This window comes from Anthonomus grandis, chromosome 2 (genome assembly GCF_022605725.1).
Source record: "Anthonomus grandis grandis chromosome 2, icAntGran1.3, whole genome shotgun sequence".
Taxonomy (NCBI): domain Eukaryota; kingdom Metazoa; phylum Arthropoda; class Insecta; order Coleoptera; family Curculionidae; genus Anthonomus; species Anthonomus grandis.
The window spans coordinates 41164292-41178357 of record NC_065547.1 but is presented as its reverse complement, the minus strand read 5'-3'; the positions used below and the strand labels follow the sequence as shown (position 1 = coordinate 41178357).

The 14066-nt window shown below is 33.1% G+C and overlaps 1 protein-coding gene across 1 annotated transcript in view; it reads right to left on the bottom strand.

The window, feature by feature from the left end:
• LOC126748293 (DNA-directed RNA polymerase I subunit RPA1) overlaps positions 1-14066 on the bottom strand; it is a 42692-nt gene that overhangs the window by 174 nt on the left and 28452 nt on the right. The window contains exons 15-26 of the mRNA XM_050457423.1: positions 13572-13788; positions 13328-13502; positions 13225-13273; positions 12767-13168; positions 12444-12620; positions 12094-12368; positions 6948-7106; positions 6759-6888; positions 5468-5567; positions 5089-5413; positions 290-365; positions 44-233 (exon numbers count right to left, since the gene is read on the bottom strand). Coding sequence (XP_050313380.1) covers positions 44-233; positions 290-365; positions 5089-5413; positions 5468-5567; positions 6759-6888; positions 6948-7106; positions 12094-12368; positions 12444-12620; positions 12767-13168; positions 13225-13273; positions 13328-13502; positions 13572-13788 — 2275 coding nt within the window. The remainder of the gene's footprint in view (positions 1-43; positions 234-289; positions 366-5088; positions 5414-5467; positions 5568-6758; positions 6889-6947; positions 7107-12093; positions 12369-12443; positions 12621-12766; positions 13169-13224; positions 13274-13327; positions 13503-13571; positions 13789-14066) is intronic.

Genomic DNA, 14066 nt, shown 5'->3' with positions numbered 1-14066 from the left:
ATATTGAAGAACTTCCTTATAAACCAGCCAATTTATCCCTTACCCATGATAGTAGAACCTTTCAAAAACTGCAAAGACGACTCGAAAGACATCTGCTGTAAAGGCGAATGACTGGTTTCCATTCCTCTTCTACTTAAAGGTTCAAAAGTACCATGAAACGTCATATAATCTGCTATAAGGGATAAATGTCTCGGATCCACCTTGATGCCATATACATTAAAGACGTCTTTGACCTGTAAATATATTGAGAGTCAACGTTTTGTAGTTATTTGAGAGTTAAGACACTCACCTCCTTAACAATGATTTTTGAGGCGGCTTCGATTCCATAAGTCTCGGCCATTTTGTGAATATCGTTACAATACAATCTGAAAGTGATATATTTTGAATTCAGTATGGATATGGGTAAACTTGAGCTAATATAGTTTACAGTATTTGTAGGGAAATAATTACATAACATAAAATGTTTTCACTGCCTAAATTTAACCTGTGTGACATCTAATTGCAGAATAATTAGCTATAAGTTCATCATTAGAACTGTGCTTACAGCAACTAGTGCAAAGTTGCGTATCATCGTTATATTTTTGAATTGAGCACTGATCATTACTAATAATCAATATAAGATGTATAAATAAATATATTATTAATAAAATGTGCCCGAGAATTGAATCTTCCGGTATATCCTTGCTAGATGGTTGAAGATAATTGAGTACCCTCTAGCTGTATAAGCAGACATCTATCCAGTAAGTTGTTTTCAAAAAATTGAGCTTCTTTTTTGAAAATCCAAAAAGTCTACTTTTTTGCTAGGTGGTTTTATAATCAGTCTGCTTTAAATAGAATATTTGTAAATGAAAATTTTTTGCCAAGTTCGTCACCTAGTAGGAGAATTGATGATTACAGGCAATGAGATCACTAAAAGCAGCCATACTTATGAAAGGATGTAAGGAAGGCCTTTATTTTCTTAGGGACGTGCTCGGAAAAGTTCGAGGAAAAGAGAAAGGTCGGATATAAGACCAGATTCTTGGCTCACAAAAAAAGACAAACCGTTATCTTCTCCGTCGTAGTTTAGGTACATTTTAGTGTACTTTAGATGTCGAGTTATTTTAATCATCAATTTCAATCAATCAATATAAACTTTTGCTAAGTTCTATGGTGCAGTGTAAAACATAATGCCTCGACTTTATCAACAGTCTTGAAAATACCATGCATTTACTCTAAGTACTATATTATTTTGGATTATCCGATTTTGTTGTACTGAAGAAAGACTGTTCATCGAAATAAGCTTAAACTTGAATGTGATTAGGTTTATCCAGAATCTTGGAAATCACTAACTTTTTTAAACAAGAGCAACAACAATAAATGTTTTTTATTAATCTGGAAACACGCCCTGTTCGATTCTTTAAAGATGTAAGTAAAAAAGAAAATAATGACAAGACAGCAGAACCTGACAATGTACGGTATGAAGTGCATTTTCGAGCATCCATTGTCTATTTTAAATCTAGCACGTTTCGATTGGGAAGTATCTCTAACAGAAAATAAAAACAATAAAACTTCGAAAATTAGACTTTACTAGTTCCTTTTTACCTTTAAAATGGAACTCTTAATTTATTTACTTCGTTTAAGCACATCGATATATAGAAAGGGCACCCTAACGAGAGAAGACTGCGACCTGTACAAAAGGTTAAATAAAAAGATACAGAAACAATGCAGACAGGATAAAAAAAACTACATTAAAAAAATATGCAGGGATATAGAGGAACATCAACTCACCCATGACACCAGAGACTTCCGTATCAAAAAGTAAGGGAAATAACACGCAAATTCAAACCAAAGACTTTCACAATTGAAGACAAGGACGGAAAGATAGTATGCGAAGATGAAAAAAAAGTGATCGAATGATGGAGACAATATTGTGAGGAATTATACACCGAAGAAACCAAAATAGCGATCGAACAACAGAAAGAAAACACACAATTTGAAATGGAGCCCAATATTCTTATATCTGAAATTGAAGAAGCTATAAAAAACCTAAAGCTAAACAAATCCCCAGGAACAGACAGAGTTCGCGCTGAGCTCATAAAAGTACTAGGAGACCCGGGAACCAAAATCCTACATGATATATGAAATAAGATCTGGCAAAGTGGTCAATGGCCTAAAGACTGGACAACGTCTGCATTTATACCTATTCAGAAAAAGGGATCCACCAAAAAATGCGAAAATTGTCGAACGATATCTCTAATCACACATGCCAGCAAAATCATGCTTAAAATAATAGATAGACCATTGCAAAACTACTTAGAGAGTCAAATCCCTCCAGAACAAGCAGGCTTCGTTAAGGGAAGAGGGACTAGGGACCAAATATTCAATATCCGCAAAATTAATCGAGAAAGCCCGGGAGTTCAATACCCCTACGCTCTTGTGCTTTATAGATTACAAAAAGGCTTTCGACTGTGTTCGATGGAGTAGTCTCTGGAACGTATTGAAAGAAATGGGAGTCCCTCCGCATTTCATATCTCTAATAACCAACCTATATGAAAATAACAATGCCATAGTTAGTCTCGACAATAAAACATCAAACATTTTCAAAGTACATAGAGGCGTCCGTCAAGGATGTATCCTATCACCGAGACTCTTCAATGCCTACGGTGAATTCATAATGAGACGAGTCCTGGAAAATTTTGAAGGAAGTGTATCAATCAATGCTAGAAAGATATGTAATCTCAGATACGCGGACGACACTACCCTAATAACAAGAGATAAAGATGAGATGATTACACTTATTAATCAGGTCGCTAATGAAAGCCGAGCTCTAGGCCTCGAAATAAATCTAGACAAGACCAAGTTAATGGTCACTGACAGGAGTAACACCATACAGTTAAGAAATCTGCAAAATAGAATTGAAGTAGTAGATGAATTCATCTACTTAGGGTCCCTAATAAACAGCAAGGGAGGGTGTGAAACAGAAATAAGAAGACGGATAGCAATAGCGAGGACAGCATGTCAAACTTATCCAAGATATGGAAAGACAAATCCTTAACCAGAAACACGAAAACAGCCCTGGTAAACACCCTAGTGTTTTCGATATTTTCGTATGGTTCCGAACCCTGGACAATAAAGTCGAGCGACAGGCACCGAATATAGATGCTTTTGAAATGTGGTGCTGGCGGAGGATGCTTCGTATACCCTGGACTGCACACCGGACCAATGTGTCGATATTAAACGAATTAGGAATCACCGATCGATTGTCCTCCAGCTGCCAACGCCGCATTCTGGGTTACTTTGGACACATCACCAGGAGAGACCAAGACAATCTAGAAAAACTTATCGTGCAGGGCAAAGTAGAAGGTAAAAGATCAAGAGGAAGATCCCCATCACGGTGGATAGACCAAATTAAAGAAATTACATGACAAGCCTTGCAGACAAATATAGAAATATAAGCAGAAGATCGACAACAGTGGAGACAATCGACCCATCCGTGTTCACAGACATGACGTCACAACTCTTCAGGAATGAAGATATGACTAAGAAGAAGAACTCGATATACAAGACCAATTTCCTGGTATTCCTGGACTGATTTCAAGTAGAAAAATGTATACATATGAGTCCTTAAAAGCTCGATTTCTAAGGTACATTGACTTAAGAAAAATTAATGATTTTGTAATAATTATAAAAGGTATCTTTCACTCTTATCGTAAAAATTTGCGAATAAAAAAATCGTTCACACTATACTTACATGTGGGACAAAGCGAAGAAAGAGGCCCATCACGATCCAGAATTTTACTTACAATTGGATTTTGACTGATTTGAAAATTTTGTTAAAAAATCAATAACAACTTGTGCTAAATAGTGCATGTGTTGCTAAAAAAATAGTTTTATGGAGTTACTCTTTAGAAGTTATGCTTTGCTTTGAACTTTTATTTCTAATAATTTTTTCTACAACGACAAGATCTTATAATAAGATAAAAATTATTAACAAAAATTATACGCAACTCGTCACCGTAATGATATTTCTCTATTAAGCGTAGAACGTATCTTTGCCATGAGTCATCGAGCCTTAACCTTTGAATCGTAGTTTTTCGAATTCATTTATTTATTTATAATTACGTTTTACACACATAAAAAAACGCAAATTCTTATATAACATAAAGGCTTTAATCCCTTTAAGACAGTTTTATAATATTAGTGTTTTTTTAATCCTTAGCACCTATATTTCAGTCGTCTAAATTGCAAATTATTATCCGTCAAAAATTGCAATTCAGCCATCAAACTGTACTTTGGTTTATATGGACAAGTACTTGCTAATATTATTAATCTAGATGAGCTTGCTATTTTTGGTCGCAATAATATTTTAAATATTTTTTCTTTTTTTCTATGCTTTAATAACGGTTTTTATTAATCTTGAAGTAAAATAAGCTTTTAATTTTTATTGTAATCTACTTTTTAATTATGTTTTCTCAATTTTTTAGCACTTTTTGTATAGAAGAAAAAAGCAATTTTATTTTCAGATGAAAACAGTTGTTTCCAAGATAAAATGTGTTTATTATTTATTGAACTTTTTTTTTCACATTCATCAAATTAAGTTATTCTTATTGATATAAATATTTTAAGTTCTTCAATGCCTATGTGGTATACGGAAAACTGTATTCAGAAAGTTGTATTCAGTACAATTTTTGCTACCAATGTAGTGAGAATTTGTTTTAATTGTAGAATTTACGTGTTTAATTCATTATTATGTAATAACTAAGATTTAATTTTTTCACACAAATAACTGTTAACAATTCATCAAGTTTTTATAATTTGTCTACTTTTTTATGTTTCTAACTCTGCTGTGATTTTCTCTTAACCATTTCATGACTTACAAAGTCAAACGCAAAAAACAGTAATAACAAAGCAAAAAAAAAGAATTCTAGAATGTACGACATTAGGTCAAAAATACTGACTGTTTTGTCCTTTCTGAAACCAAACTGTGACATTGAAAAATAACTGTAATATTTATTGGACATAATGCCGCTAGGTGTGAAAACGAGCATGATTATAATAATTTACATTTTAGAAAATTTAAATCTACTTGGAACATAATCTCTTACTTACCGATCTAACTGTAGTAAATCGTGGTATTTGCACATCTCTCCCACATTAATCCCATCGGTTCTCATCATCAATTCGTGATCTTTCACGTAAGTTATCGCCCTTTTAATATTCGGGGTCTCCCAGATAACACTTTTAGCGGCGACGTCTCTCAAGATAGCAGTCAAATCCAACTTTTTGTATTCCATGGGCAAACTAAAGGTCAGTTTGCACCAATGGTGCGCTCTATCTTCTTTGTACTCATTGGCGAAATTATATTTTTCCAAAACCGTGTTATCTGTGGATTGGTCTTCGGCATAATCGGGCTCCGGTCCCTCGATTTCTTCATCTAAGTTTCGTTAGGTTAGTTTCGCTGGTTAGCGTCTTTTATCATTTAACTTACCACTTTCGACATCCTTTTTCTCTTCCTCATCTTCTGGGTCCTGATCCTCTTGCTGATCTCGGTATTTTGTAACTAGTTTCGCGTCTTCTTCATCCTCAACCTTAAGAAAAAATCAGAAAAATTAATTGTTCGTATAGTGTACCCCAAATTCGATGCTCACCACGGGGATCTCAGAAACGGTAAGAGTTACAAAGTCGGTTAAATTCGGAATGTTTCGAGCACCTAAGTGGGTAACAAAATAAAAAAAAATCCGAGATACACGAGAAAAATCGATAATAATATATCTACTCTAGAAATATTGTATTTTTCAATAGTTATAACTATTCTTGAATATGCGTAGCAAGTTCGGTCGCCTTTTTATCAGTGTCATATTAAAGATATCGAAAATGTACAACGTAAATTTTTAAAATATCTGTGGTTCAAGGGCATATATCTCGACTGGTTTTACCCATCAAATTTTACTCAATAAATATTTTCCATATATAAATGTTTTCCATACAATCGGTTTTATTCAACCAGGACCAGAACTAACATTTCCAAATTTTCTCCTCTGCGCTGAGCTATAAATTTATATACTTCTATACAGAACCACTGTGAAATATTTAGCTGCAGCAGAAGATACACAAAAAAATTAAAGTTTAAGTGTTTTCTTTTCTATTTTTACTTTTTGATACTTTATTCTCACTAGTTAATTCGATTTTGTAATCTATTTAAGTGGGGGAAATAAATAAAATAAATAAGTAAAATAAGAATCTCTTGTTTTGTCGCATTTTAATTATAGTGATTCAGTTTTTGGATTTTCTCAAAATGCTTATGTGAGGTTTGTCTATGGACTTCGAAAATTTGATGCATATATTGGGAAAAAAGTGCCAATGTAAATTTGTAATTAATTAAAAAGAGCTCGAAAAAAGTACCAGTTGAATATGAGTTCATGCGGTCTCCCACTAAACAATTTGCGTTATGCTGACTATAAAGTAATTATAGCCAAAAAAATACAAGGACTTCAGAATTTGATGCACTATGTCATCACAGTCAGTTAAGAACAAATATCTGACTGAAACTAAAACTGAGTTCAATAAACATCTGCATGCACATAGGAAGAAGAAGAAATATCTCATAAACTAAAAGAAAAATAATGTGAGGTTTGTCTATGGACTTCGAAAATTTGATCCATATATTGGGAAAAAAGTGCCAATGTAAATTTGCAATTTATTTTGAATTTTCTAACTATTTCCGAGATTCCAATCGACTTTGGAGCATAATGTGTATTTTTTTCTAAATAATAAAATACCTCATCTTCGGAACTGTCTCCGTCATTTTTCGGCACAGATTTTGATTTCGATGGGATTTTTGTCTTGGGTACTTCATCGTCACTGTCCTCGTTTTCTATATTAGTTTTTGGTGCTTGTTCCATAGAAACCCTGATTTAAAAAAAAAACTATAATTTCAATGGAACTAGTAAAGTAAAATCTTTACTTACAGGTTTGATTTTGTTTTCGACACTTTCGCTATAGCAATAAACATTTCCCTGAAGAACTTTTTTTTCATATGTTTTAGAATTGATTTAATGGATGCCAGGTAATCTTGATTATAACATTCTGAGGGTAGGAATTGAAAAGTTAAGGTATATCTGTGCTGCCTAAAAGAATAGAAAAAAATTATATTATTACCAAAGTTTGTGGAATTTTGAATTACTAAATGCCGCCAGTGTAATGGAGCAATTAAAATAAATTTATATATGGCGGATATACCATGTTCATAGTAATAAATAGCTTACCAACACAAAATATAAATGCAATAATTACCATTAAATACCTACTATTACAGCCTGGATCCAGCCTCAATGTGTAATAAATATTAGATAAAATGAATTCATTATTATTCATCAAATTAATTTTTTTTTTCACATTGTGGATATTAAGGTTTTGAAAAATTAATTAATTTTCAGAAATTACAATTATTGAAGAATTAATAATTATTTAAATTAAGGCTGTACCTTGGTGCATAAAAATTTAGAAGGCATAGTAAATTTGAAGGATTAATCAAACCATTTAATTTTAAAACAAATATATGGTCTTAAAATATACAGTCTTATAATCGTAAAAAATTCAAATATTATAAAAAGGCAAATTCTAGCTTGTTCTTGTTTAATACACCGAAAAATCACCTGCAAATATGATCCGCTTGTTAATCAGAATCCATAGTAAATATGATTCGGTTTTGATAAGCATATTATGATAATTTATAATGATTTTTTCATGCAATAATTGTAATACAAAACAAACTTAGAAGGTTTTTTGATCAATTTATCTTAAAACTTTGTTCCTATAAAGTCAACATTTCAGCACTAATGTGCACTATCTTCAGGGCTACAATAACATTTGTAAACAAAACATTCTGTAAATGATGAAAATTTAATAATTAAGTTTTTCCTTTCTTGAACAAAAATTCACAAAAACAACACAATTATTTAAAAATAAAAGGAGAGAATATGTTTAAAGTAAAGCATTTTTAGTAATAATAAACCAATGACTGCTAATATACTTAAACTAACTCTCTTAATCTTACTCTAACTCACTTTTTAAGGATTTTTTAAGTAAAGTTTCCAAGTTTAAGCTAGACTCAAAAATACAAAACTAGTATAGTCTATTTAAAATGAATTCGAACGGCGCCAAAATTGGGGAACGGTCAAGAATCCACAACAAGGTACTAAAAAAAAATAAACAAAATATATGCGAGCCGTCCTGGTATACTTTAGGCTGTCTGGCCACGGAATCACCAGGCTCCGGACCGTTTAACGATCAATTTTTTGGCAGAGAGAGATACGCCGATGAGAGCGCAATATCGTGTAACAGACGAGGAAAAAGACTGCGAAGTCGAGCTCGAGGGTTTGATTGTTGGACGGGCCGTGGTTTTACATGTGCGGGCGGCTGGGGATGATATTTTATTTCTAATTTTTATTATTTTATATTTAAATATTATCTGTTTGGCAGGTACTTAAAAGTGTGCTCCCTTATTGTCGTTTCTTTATCGCTTTATTTTATAGTTTTTGGCAGTTCTTTTTATAAGCTGTTTTTTGTTCTGTTTTTGCTGTGTTGTTGCTGTTGTTGTTGCTGTTTTTGTTGCTAAATACGTTTTTTTGTCGTTAATTTTCGTAAATTATACGACTAAGATGGCATTGTGGAGACCCTTTGATGTGTCAGATAACGAAGCTGAAAGGCCGGAACATAACGAATTTTTAAATAAAGACCTACATGTTTAATCACAGCGGCTAATATTAAATATTTTTAATTGCTTGAAAAGTGAATAGCCTGAAGCCTCACAAAATCAAATTTTAACAAGAATTTGTGAGCTTACTAAGCTGGCTCGTACCACCGTTTACAGTGTGATAAAAGCAGGAAATGTCATTGATCATTCTGTAAAACGAAAAAAATGTGATAAAAAACTTGAAGAAAAATCTATTTATCAATTTTATAGTGAAAACAAAGTTCCATCATTAGAAGACATTCAAAGAAAGCTACTAACGGATTATCCCGACTACAAATATAAAAGTCTTGCTACATTACGTTGTGTATTAGTAGAATGTGGATTTAAATATAAAAAGTTAGATAAAAGTAGTGGCGGCTTGCTAATAGGGGCGCAAGGGCGCGCGCCCCCCCCAGTAATTTCATTAAAAATTACTTATTTTAAATTTCAAACTCGTGTGCAGTAATTATTAATTATATTAGATATATTTTTTAACAACCCGCGTTTAAACGTATAACACAAGCGCCCGTACTATAGGAGATAATGCGGTATTCAAATCAACAACCAAAGTGCTCCTGGCATCCTACGTATACTGCTCTCTGTCTCGCGCAAGGTACAGCTCATCTATCTTCCTCTATTTGTCGTGGGGCGCGCTCACATCCGCGTCCATAATTTGGCCGAAACGCTACTCTCGACGACCCATCTTCTCGGCTTTTATCACGCTCGTTACCGATAGCGAGGCGCGCAAAAATTTAGCGCCCCAGTTTTATCGTGGATTCGGCTTTTGTTTTAATGTTTTGTAAATCGGACCGCAGGCGGCAGGAAGACGTTTTTTGTTGTTTATTCGGCAAAATTTTGTTTTTAATCGGTTCCGTGATCGGTAGTTTGTGTGTGTGTGAGTATTTCGAGAGTGAACAATACAATAATTATTATTGAAATTTAATAATGAATTGTGTAAGCTTTTTAATTAACTGTAATTTTTCAAATCTTTCACTGGAAGAAAACATTAAAAAATAAAAGATAAACATTAAGACTTTAGGCAGACCTTTGCCAGATTTAAATATTACTCTCTAAGATCTGTCAATATTTGAATCAAGCATTGCCAAAATAAGAAACGACACCGATAATATTAAGGCTAATGTAGAATTAAACTTTGAAAGTGTCAAAAGAAGAAGAACTGACGATAACTTAAGAAGTATTATTGCAAAAGAGGTATGTGATACAGTTGTTACCCAAGCGAAGCACATATTTTCCTATCGAGGTCATCAAGCAGCTAACTTGTTCGATAAAGAAGCGTATCCAAAATATAACAAGACCTTTCCAGTGGATATTTTAGATAATGTAGTTACTTTTTATCCAATGTTGTGTAAAATTAGATTAAGAACTGAACTACAAGTCATTTACTCAAGACCGGATTTCTCACAAAATATTGGAGCTATGAACTCGCTTTCATTTATTTTAGAAAATAATCTTGGCGAAACATCTGCCGAAACAATAAAATTATTAAATATCATTGTGACGACCCCAAAGACAACTGCAGAGGCCAAGCGCAATTTTTCCACCCTTAAGCGAATAAAAACCTTCCTGCGAAGTACTATGCTTAATGAAAGACTTAATGCTTTAGCCATGATGTCCATCAATAGAAATTTAGTGATGGAAATAAACAATTTTGATGAAAAAGTAATGGAAAGATTTATAAATATGAAAGACAGTCGAGCAGATTTTACTTTTAAGAAGTAGTAATTTTACTTTTAAGAAGTACCTATTGAACTTTTTTTAATAAGTATAATTTTTCTTCACGTTTTAAAGTTACTTGTTATTGTTTTTAAAACCGCAGAGAGGTGGCAAAAATATTTTCGTGCGAGGTTCCGTGATGTGTAAATGCGATTGTTTTGTAACAATGTTCTTTATTTTTGATTACCAAATTAAGACATTTATGTGCAAACTTTTTGTGATTGTACCATGATGACTGCAAACCGTCATGTCTTAGATATTATAACATATACTTAGGTACGTCCAGTTATATTTTTTTATTTATTAGTAAGTACCTATATATTTATTTGAATTTGCGCGCCCCTCCATAGTCAAATGTCACGAGCCGCCACTGGATAAAAGGATGGTTATTATAGAATCTCCTCGAATTGTAACATGGCGACAGGAATATTTAGAAAAAAATAAAAGAATACCGTCAATTAAACAGGAACATAGTTTACCTAGATGAAACTTGGTATGATACTCATGATGTCGTTAAGTATGGTTTGGTGGACGACACTAAAAAGTGCTCACTAAGTGGACCAAGTTCTCGAGGTAAACGTGTTATAATTTTACATTTAGGTGGTCATAACGGCTTCATTCACAATGCGTTGTTGTTGTCGGCCAAAAATATAAAGGATTCGTCGGCTGATTACCATGAGGACATGGCAGCCAAGAGATGATTTGAGCTACTTTAAAGGACCGAATTAGAAAATATAATCAATCTCCAACTAACGATACTTTCGTATTAGAAACTGTAAGGGCAGTTGTAGAAGAAATTAATAAAACAGACATATGGAGGAATTGTGTTCGGAGTGTTATTGAAAAAGAGAATGAGTATGGTATTTTGCCTCATGTTAACCCCATTATTATAAATCCAAGTTTGGACTCCAGTTTCGAAGATTCAAACAGTGATTTTTGAGTTTTTTTATAAACATTTTAATTACTAAGTATAATGAATAATAATAAATATAATAACTTTATAAATCCTCGTATAAATCATATGAATTACATTATCCGTACATCGCTTACTTTTACTGAATATAACTAGTTTTTATCTATACAGGGTACCTATTCAAATTTAAGTTCAATATGCTATAACAAAACTACTAAAAAAAAGTATATAAAATATTAGCTAAATAATAAAACATGCGTAACATTACAGGCAATAACTATCCTAAAATAGAGTGATTTATGGCAATATGCACCGTTGTCTTTAAGCTCCGCTTTAGGCTTAAGCCTTCGATTTTACATGTAAAATCAGCAGCTTAAGCCTAAAGCGAAGCTTAAATACCACAGTGCATATGGCCATTAAAATTTTAATAAATATATATTTTAATAAATTAATGGATTTTTAAAATATTTTAAGAAATAATAGCTCTCTATTTTTTGCACGCCTATGCTTTATAAAGAAGATGCCGCTTATTCATTGTGATTTGGTTTTTTTGCTATTCGAATTCATTTTAAATAGACTATACTAGCTATCAAATTAGATAAAAGAACAATATTAAAAAAAAATACTTTCGCCTGTGATTATGGATAATAACTTAAATACGTCATAACTTAATAAATTAAATAAGTCAAAGAGTTCATAAAAGCTTTTGCAAATTTATATAATTTTTACTAACCTAACGGGATTCAAATCCAAATTAACAGTCACGTCAATTTTTTCTAAAACGTCTCCCACCACTACCCTGGTCAGCAGTTTCCTAAGCTCTCTCGCTCTTTCCTCCAAGTTGTCTACACTCTTAAACGGAATTTCCATGCAGGGCGTCTTGATATTTTTCGAAGCCATCATCAGGATTTCCCTTAAACGCGGTATACCGAGGGTCACGTTCATTTCACCACGGCCGGCAAAGTGAAAGGTGTTTAGGGTCATTTGGGTCGAAGGCTCGCCTACGGACTATAAAAAATTAACAAGAAAATTTAAGATTTCGGAAAAATTTTGAAAATTAGCGGAGTTAATAATAAAGCTTACTTGCGCGGCTAATAGCCCGACAGGTTCGCCAGGAGCGCACATGCTTTGCATGCCCTTTAATTTAAACATTTTCTCGAATTGTTTTTTCTCTTTTTTCTTTTTGCCTTCGGTGAATTTGGTCATTAGAGAGTCCAGGCGTTCGTTTAGGGTTCCGAAGTAATGGTCCGATTGGAAGACCTAAAATAGAAATATTAATTAATTGCAAAATTTATTATTTTTTTACATGTTTTTACAATTTAAACCTTTTTACGCAATCAAGGTAATTAATCATCAAAAATGTGCACAAAACAATAATTAAGAAAGCGTTGTATCTAATAGCTTACCGAATTTATTGGGTCAGGACAAACCAACTGGTCTATCAAAATTTGCTCCAAATCGCTCGATTTCTTGGTTTCCCTCCATAACTTCTCGATTTTCTTTCGTTTCACTTCTTTACCATATTTCTCCTTTAAACTCTGCGCAAAGCACAAATAAGCCGAACTTTTCTCTTTTTGTAACGGCGACCCGTTTTTCTTAATCCAATTTTGTAACTTGGCGCGATATTCCTCAACCGGTTGCAGTTCTTCCTCCTTTTCCAACTGGTGCAATATATCCTTTTGAATGATACATTTAGCGTTATCTTGCAAGAATTGCATTTGCTTTTCATTGAAAAACTGAGACTTGAAAATATCCATGCCGTCTTCGCCGTAGAGGAACTGAATAACACTTTGGTCACTGTTTCTAACCTTTATCAGAATAAAAGTTGATAATACTGGGTTAGTTAATATATTTAAATGCTTACAGTTAAATCGTATCCCACATGAAGACCTTCCAAGTGCTTTATAAGACATCTAAAAACCATTGGAAATTATTTATTTATTGCGAAAATGTTTTTAAAAGGTCACCTCTGCAAGTAGCCACTTCTGCTAGTTTTTACTGCTGTATCAATAAGTCCTTCTCTACCTGCCATACAATGAAAGAAAAACTCTTGTGGTTGAATTCCGGTCATAAAACGACCATCGATAAAACCTCCTGCCCTGGGGGTGAATTCAAAGGCTGTAAAACTGGGAAGGGACTTTCCTGGAAATAATTTTTAAAAAGATAAAATAAAATTCAGAAATAAGCCTTAAGAGGTTGTATAAGGGCTACCTGAAATCATAACGGGAGGTCTCTTGCCTTCCAACTCAATTTGTCCCAGCAAACAAGAAATCTGCATAGTGTTTACTGTGGAACCTTTCGCACCAGATTGAACCATTAATTGTAAATTATTTTCCGGAAATTTGCAAACTAAGCCGGCTGGTAGGCAACATTTGTTAATCGCGTTTGTAAAAGAGTCGAGAGATGATTTGTACGAACGATCGATTATCTGGAAAAAATAGTATGCTATTTTAATAAAAAATTATTATATTGAGAAATTCTATCATTTTTTAAGAATTTGTTGCACCAAAAACACAATTTTCAAGTCTTGCACCACTTAAGGTGGGTTTCCTGGTACGGGTATTTGGGCATTTGATAAACATTTATAAATTCAGTGTTTTTTGTTTGGGGCATTAGCGAAGAAGTTTTTTTGACAATTGACGGATTTGACATTGACATTAATTTCATTTTGTGCTTTGTTTTTGGGCCTTGTAATATTAAAGGCTT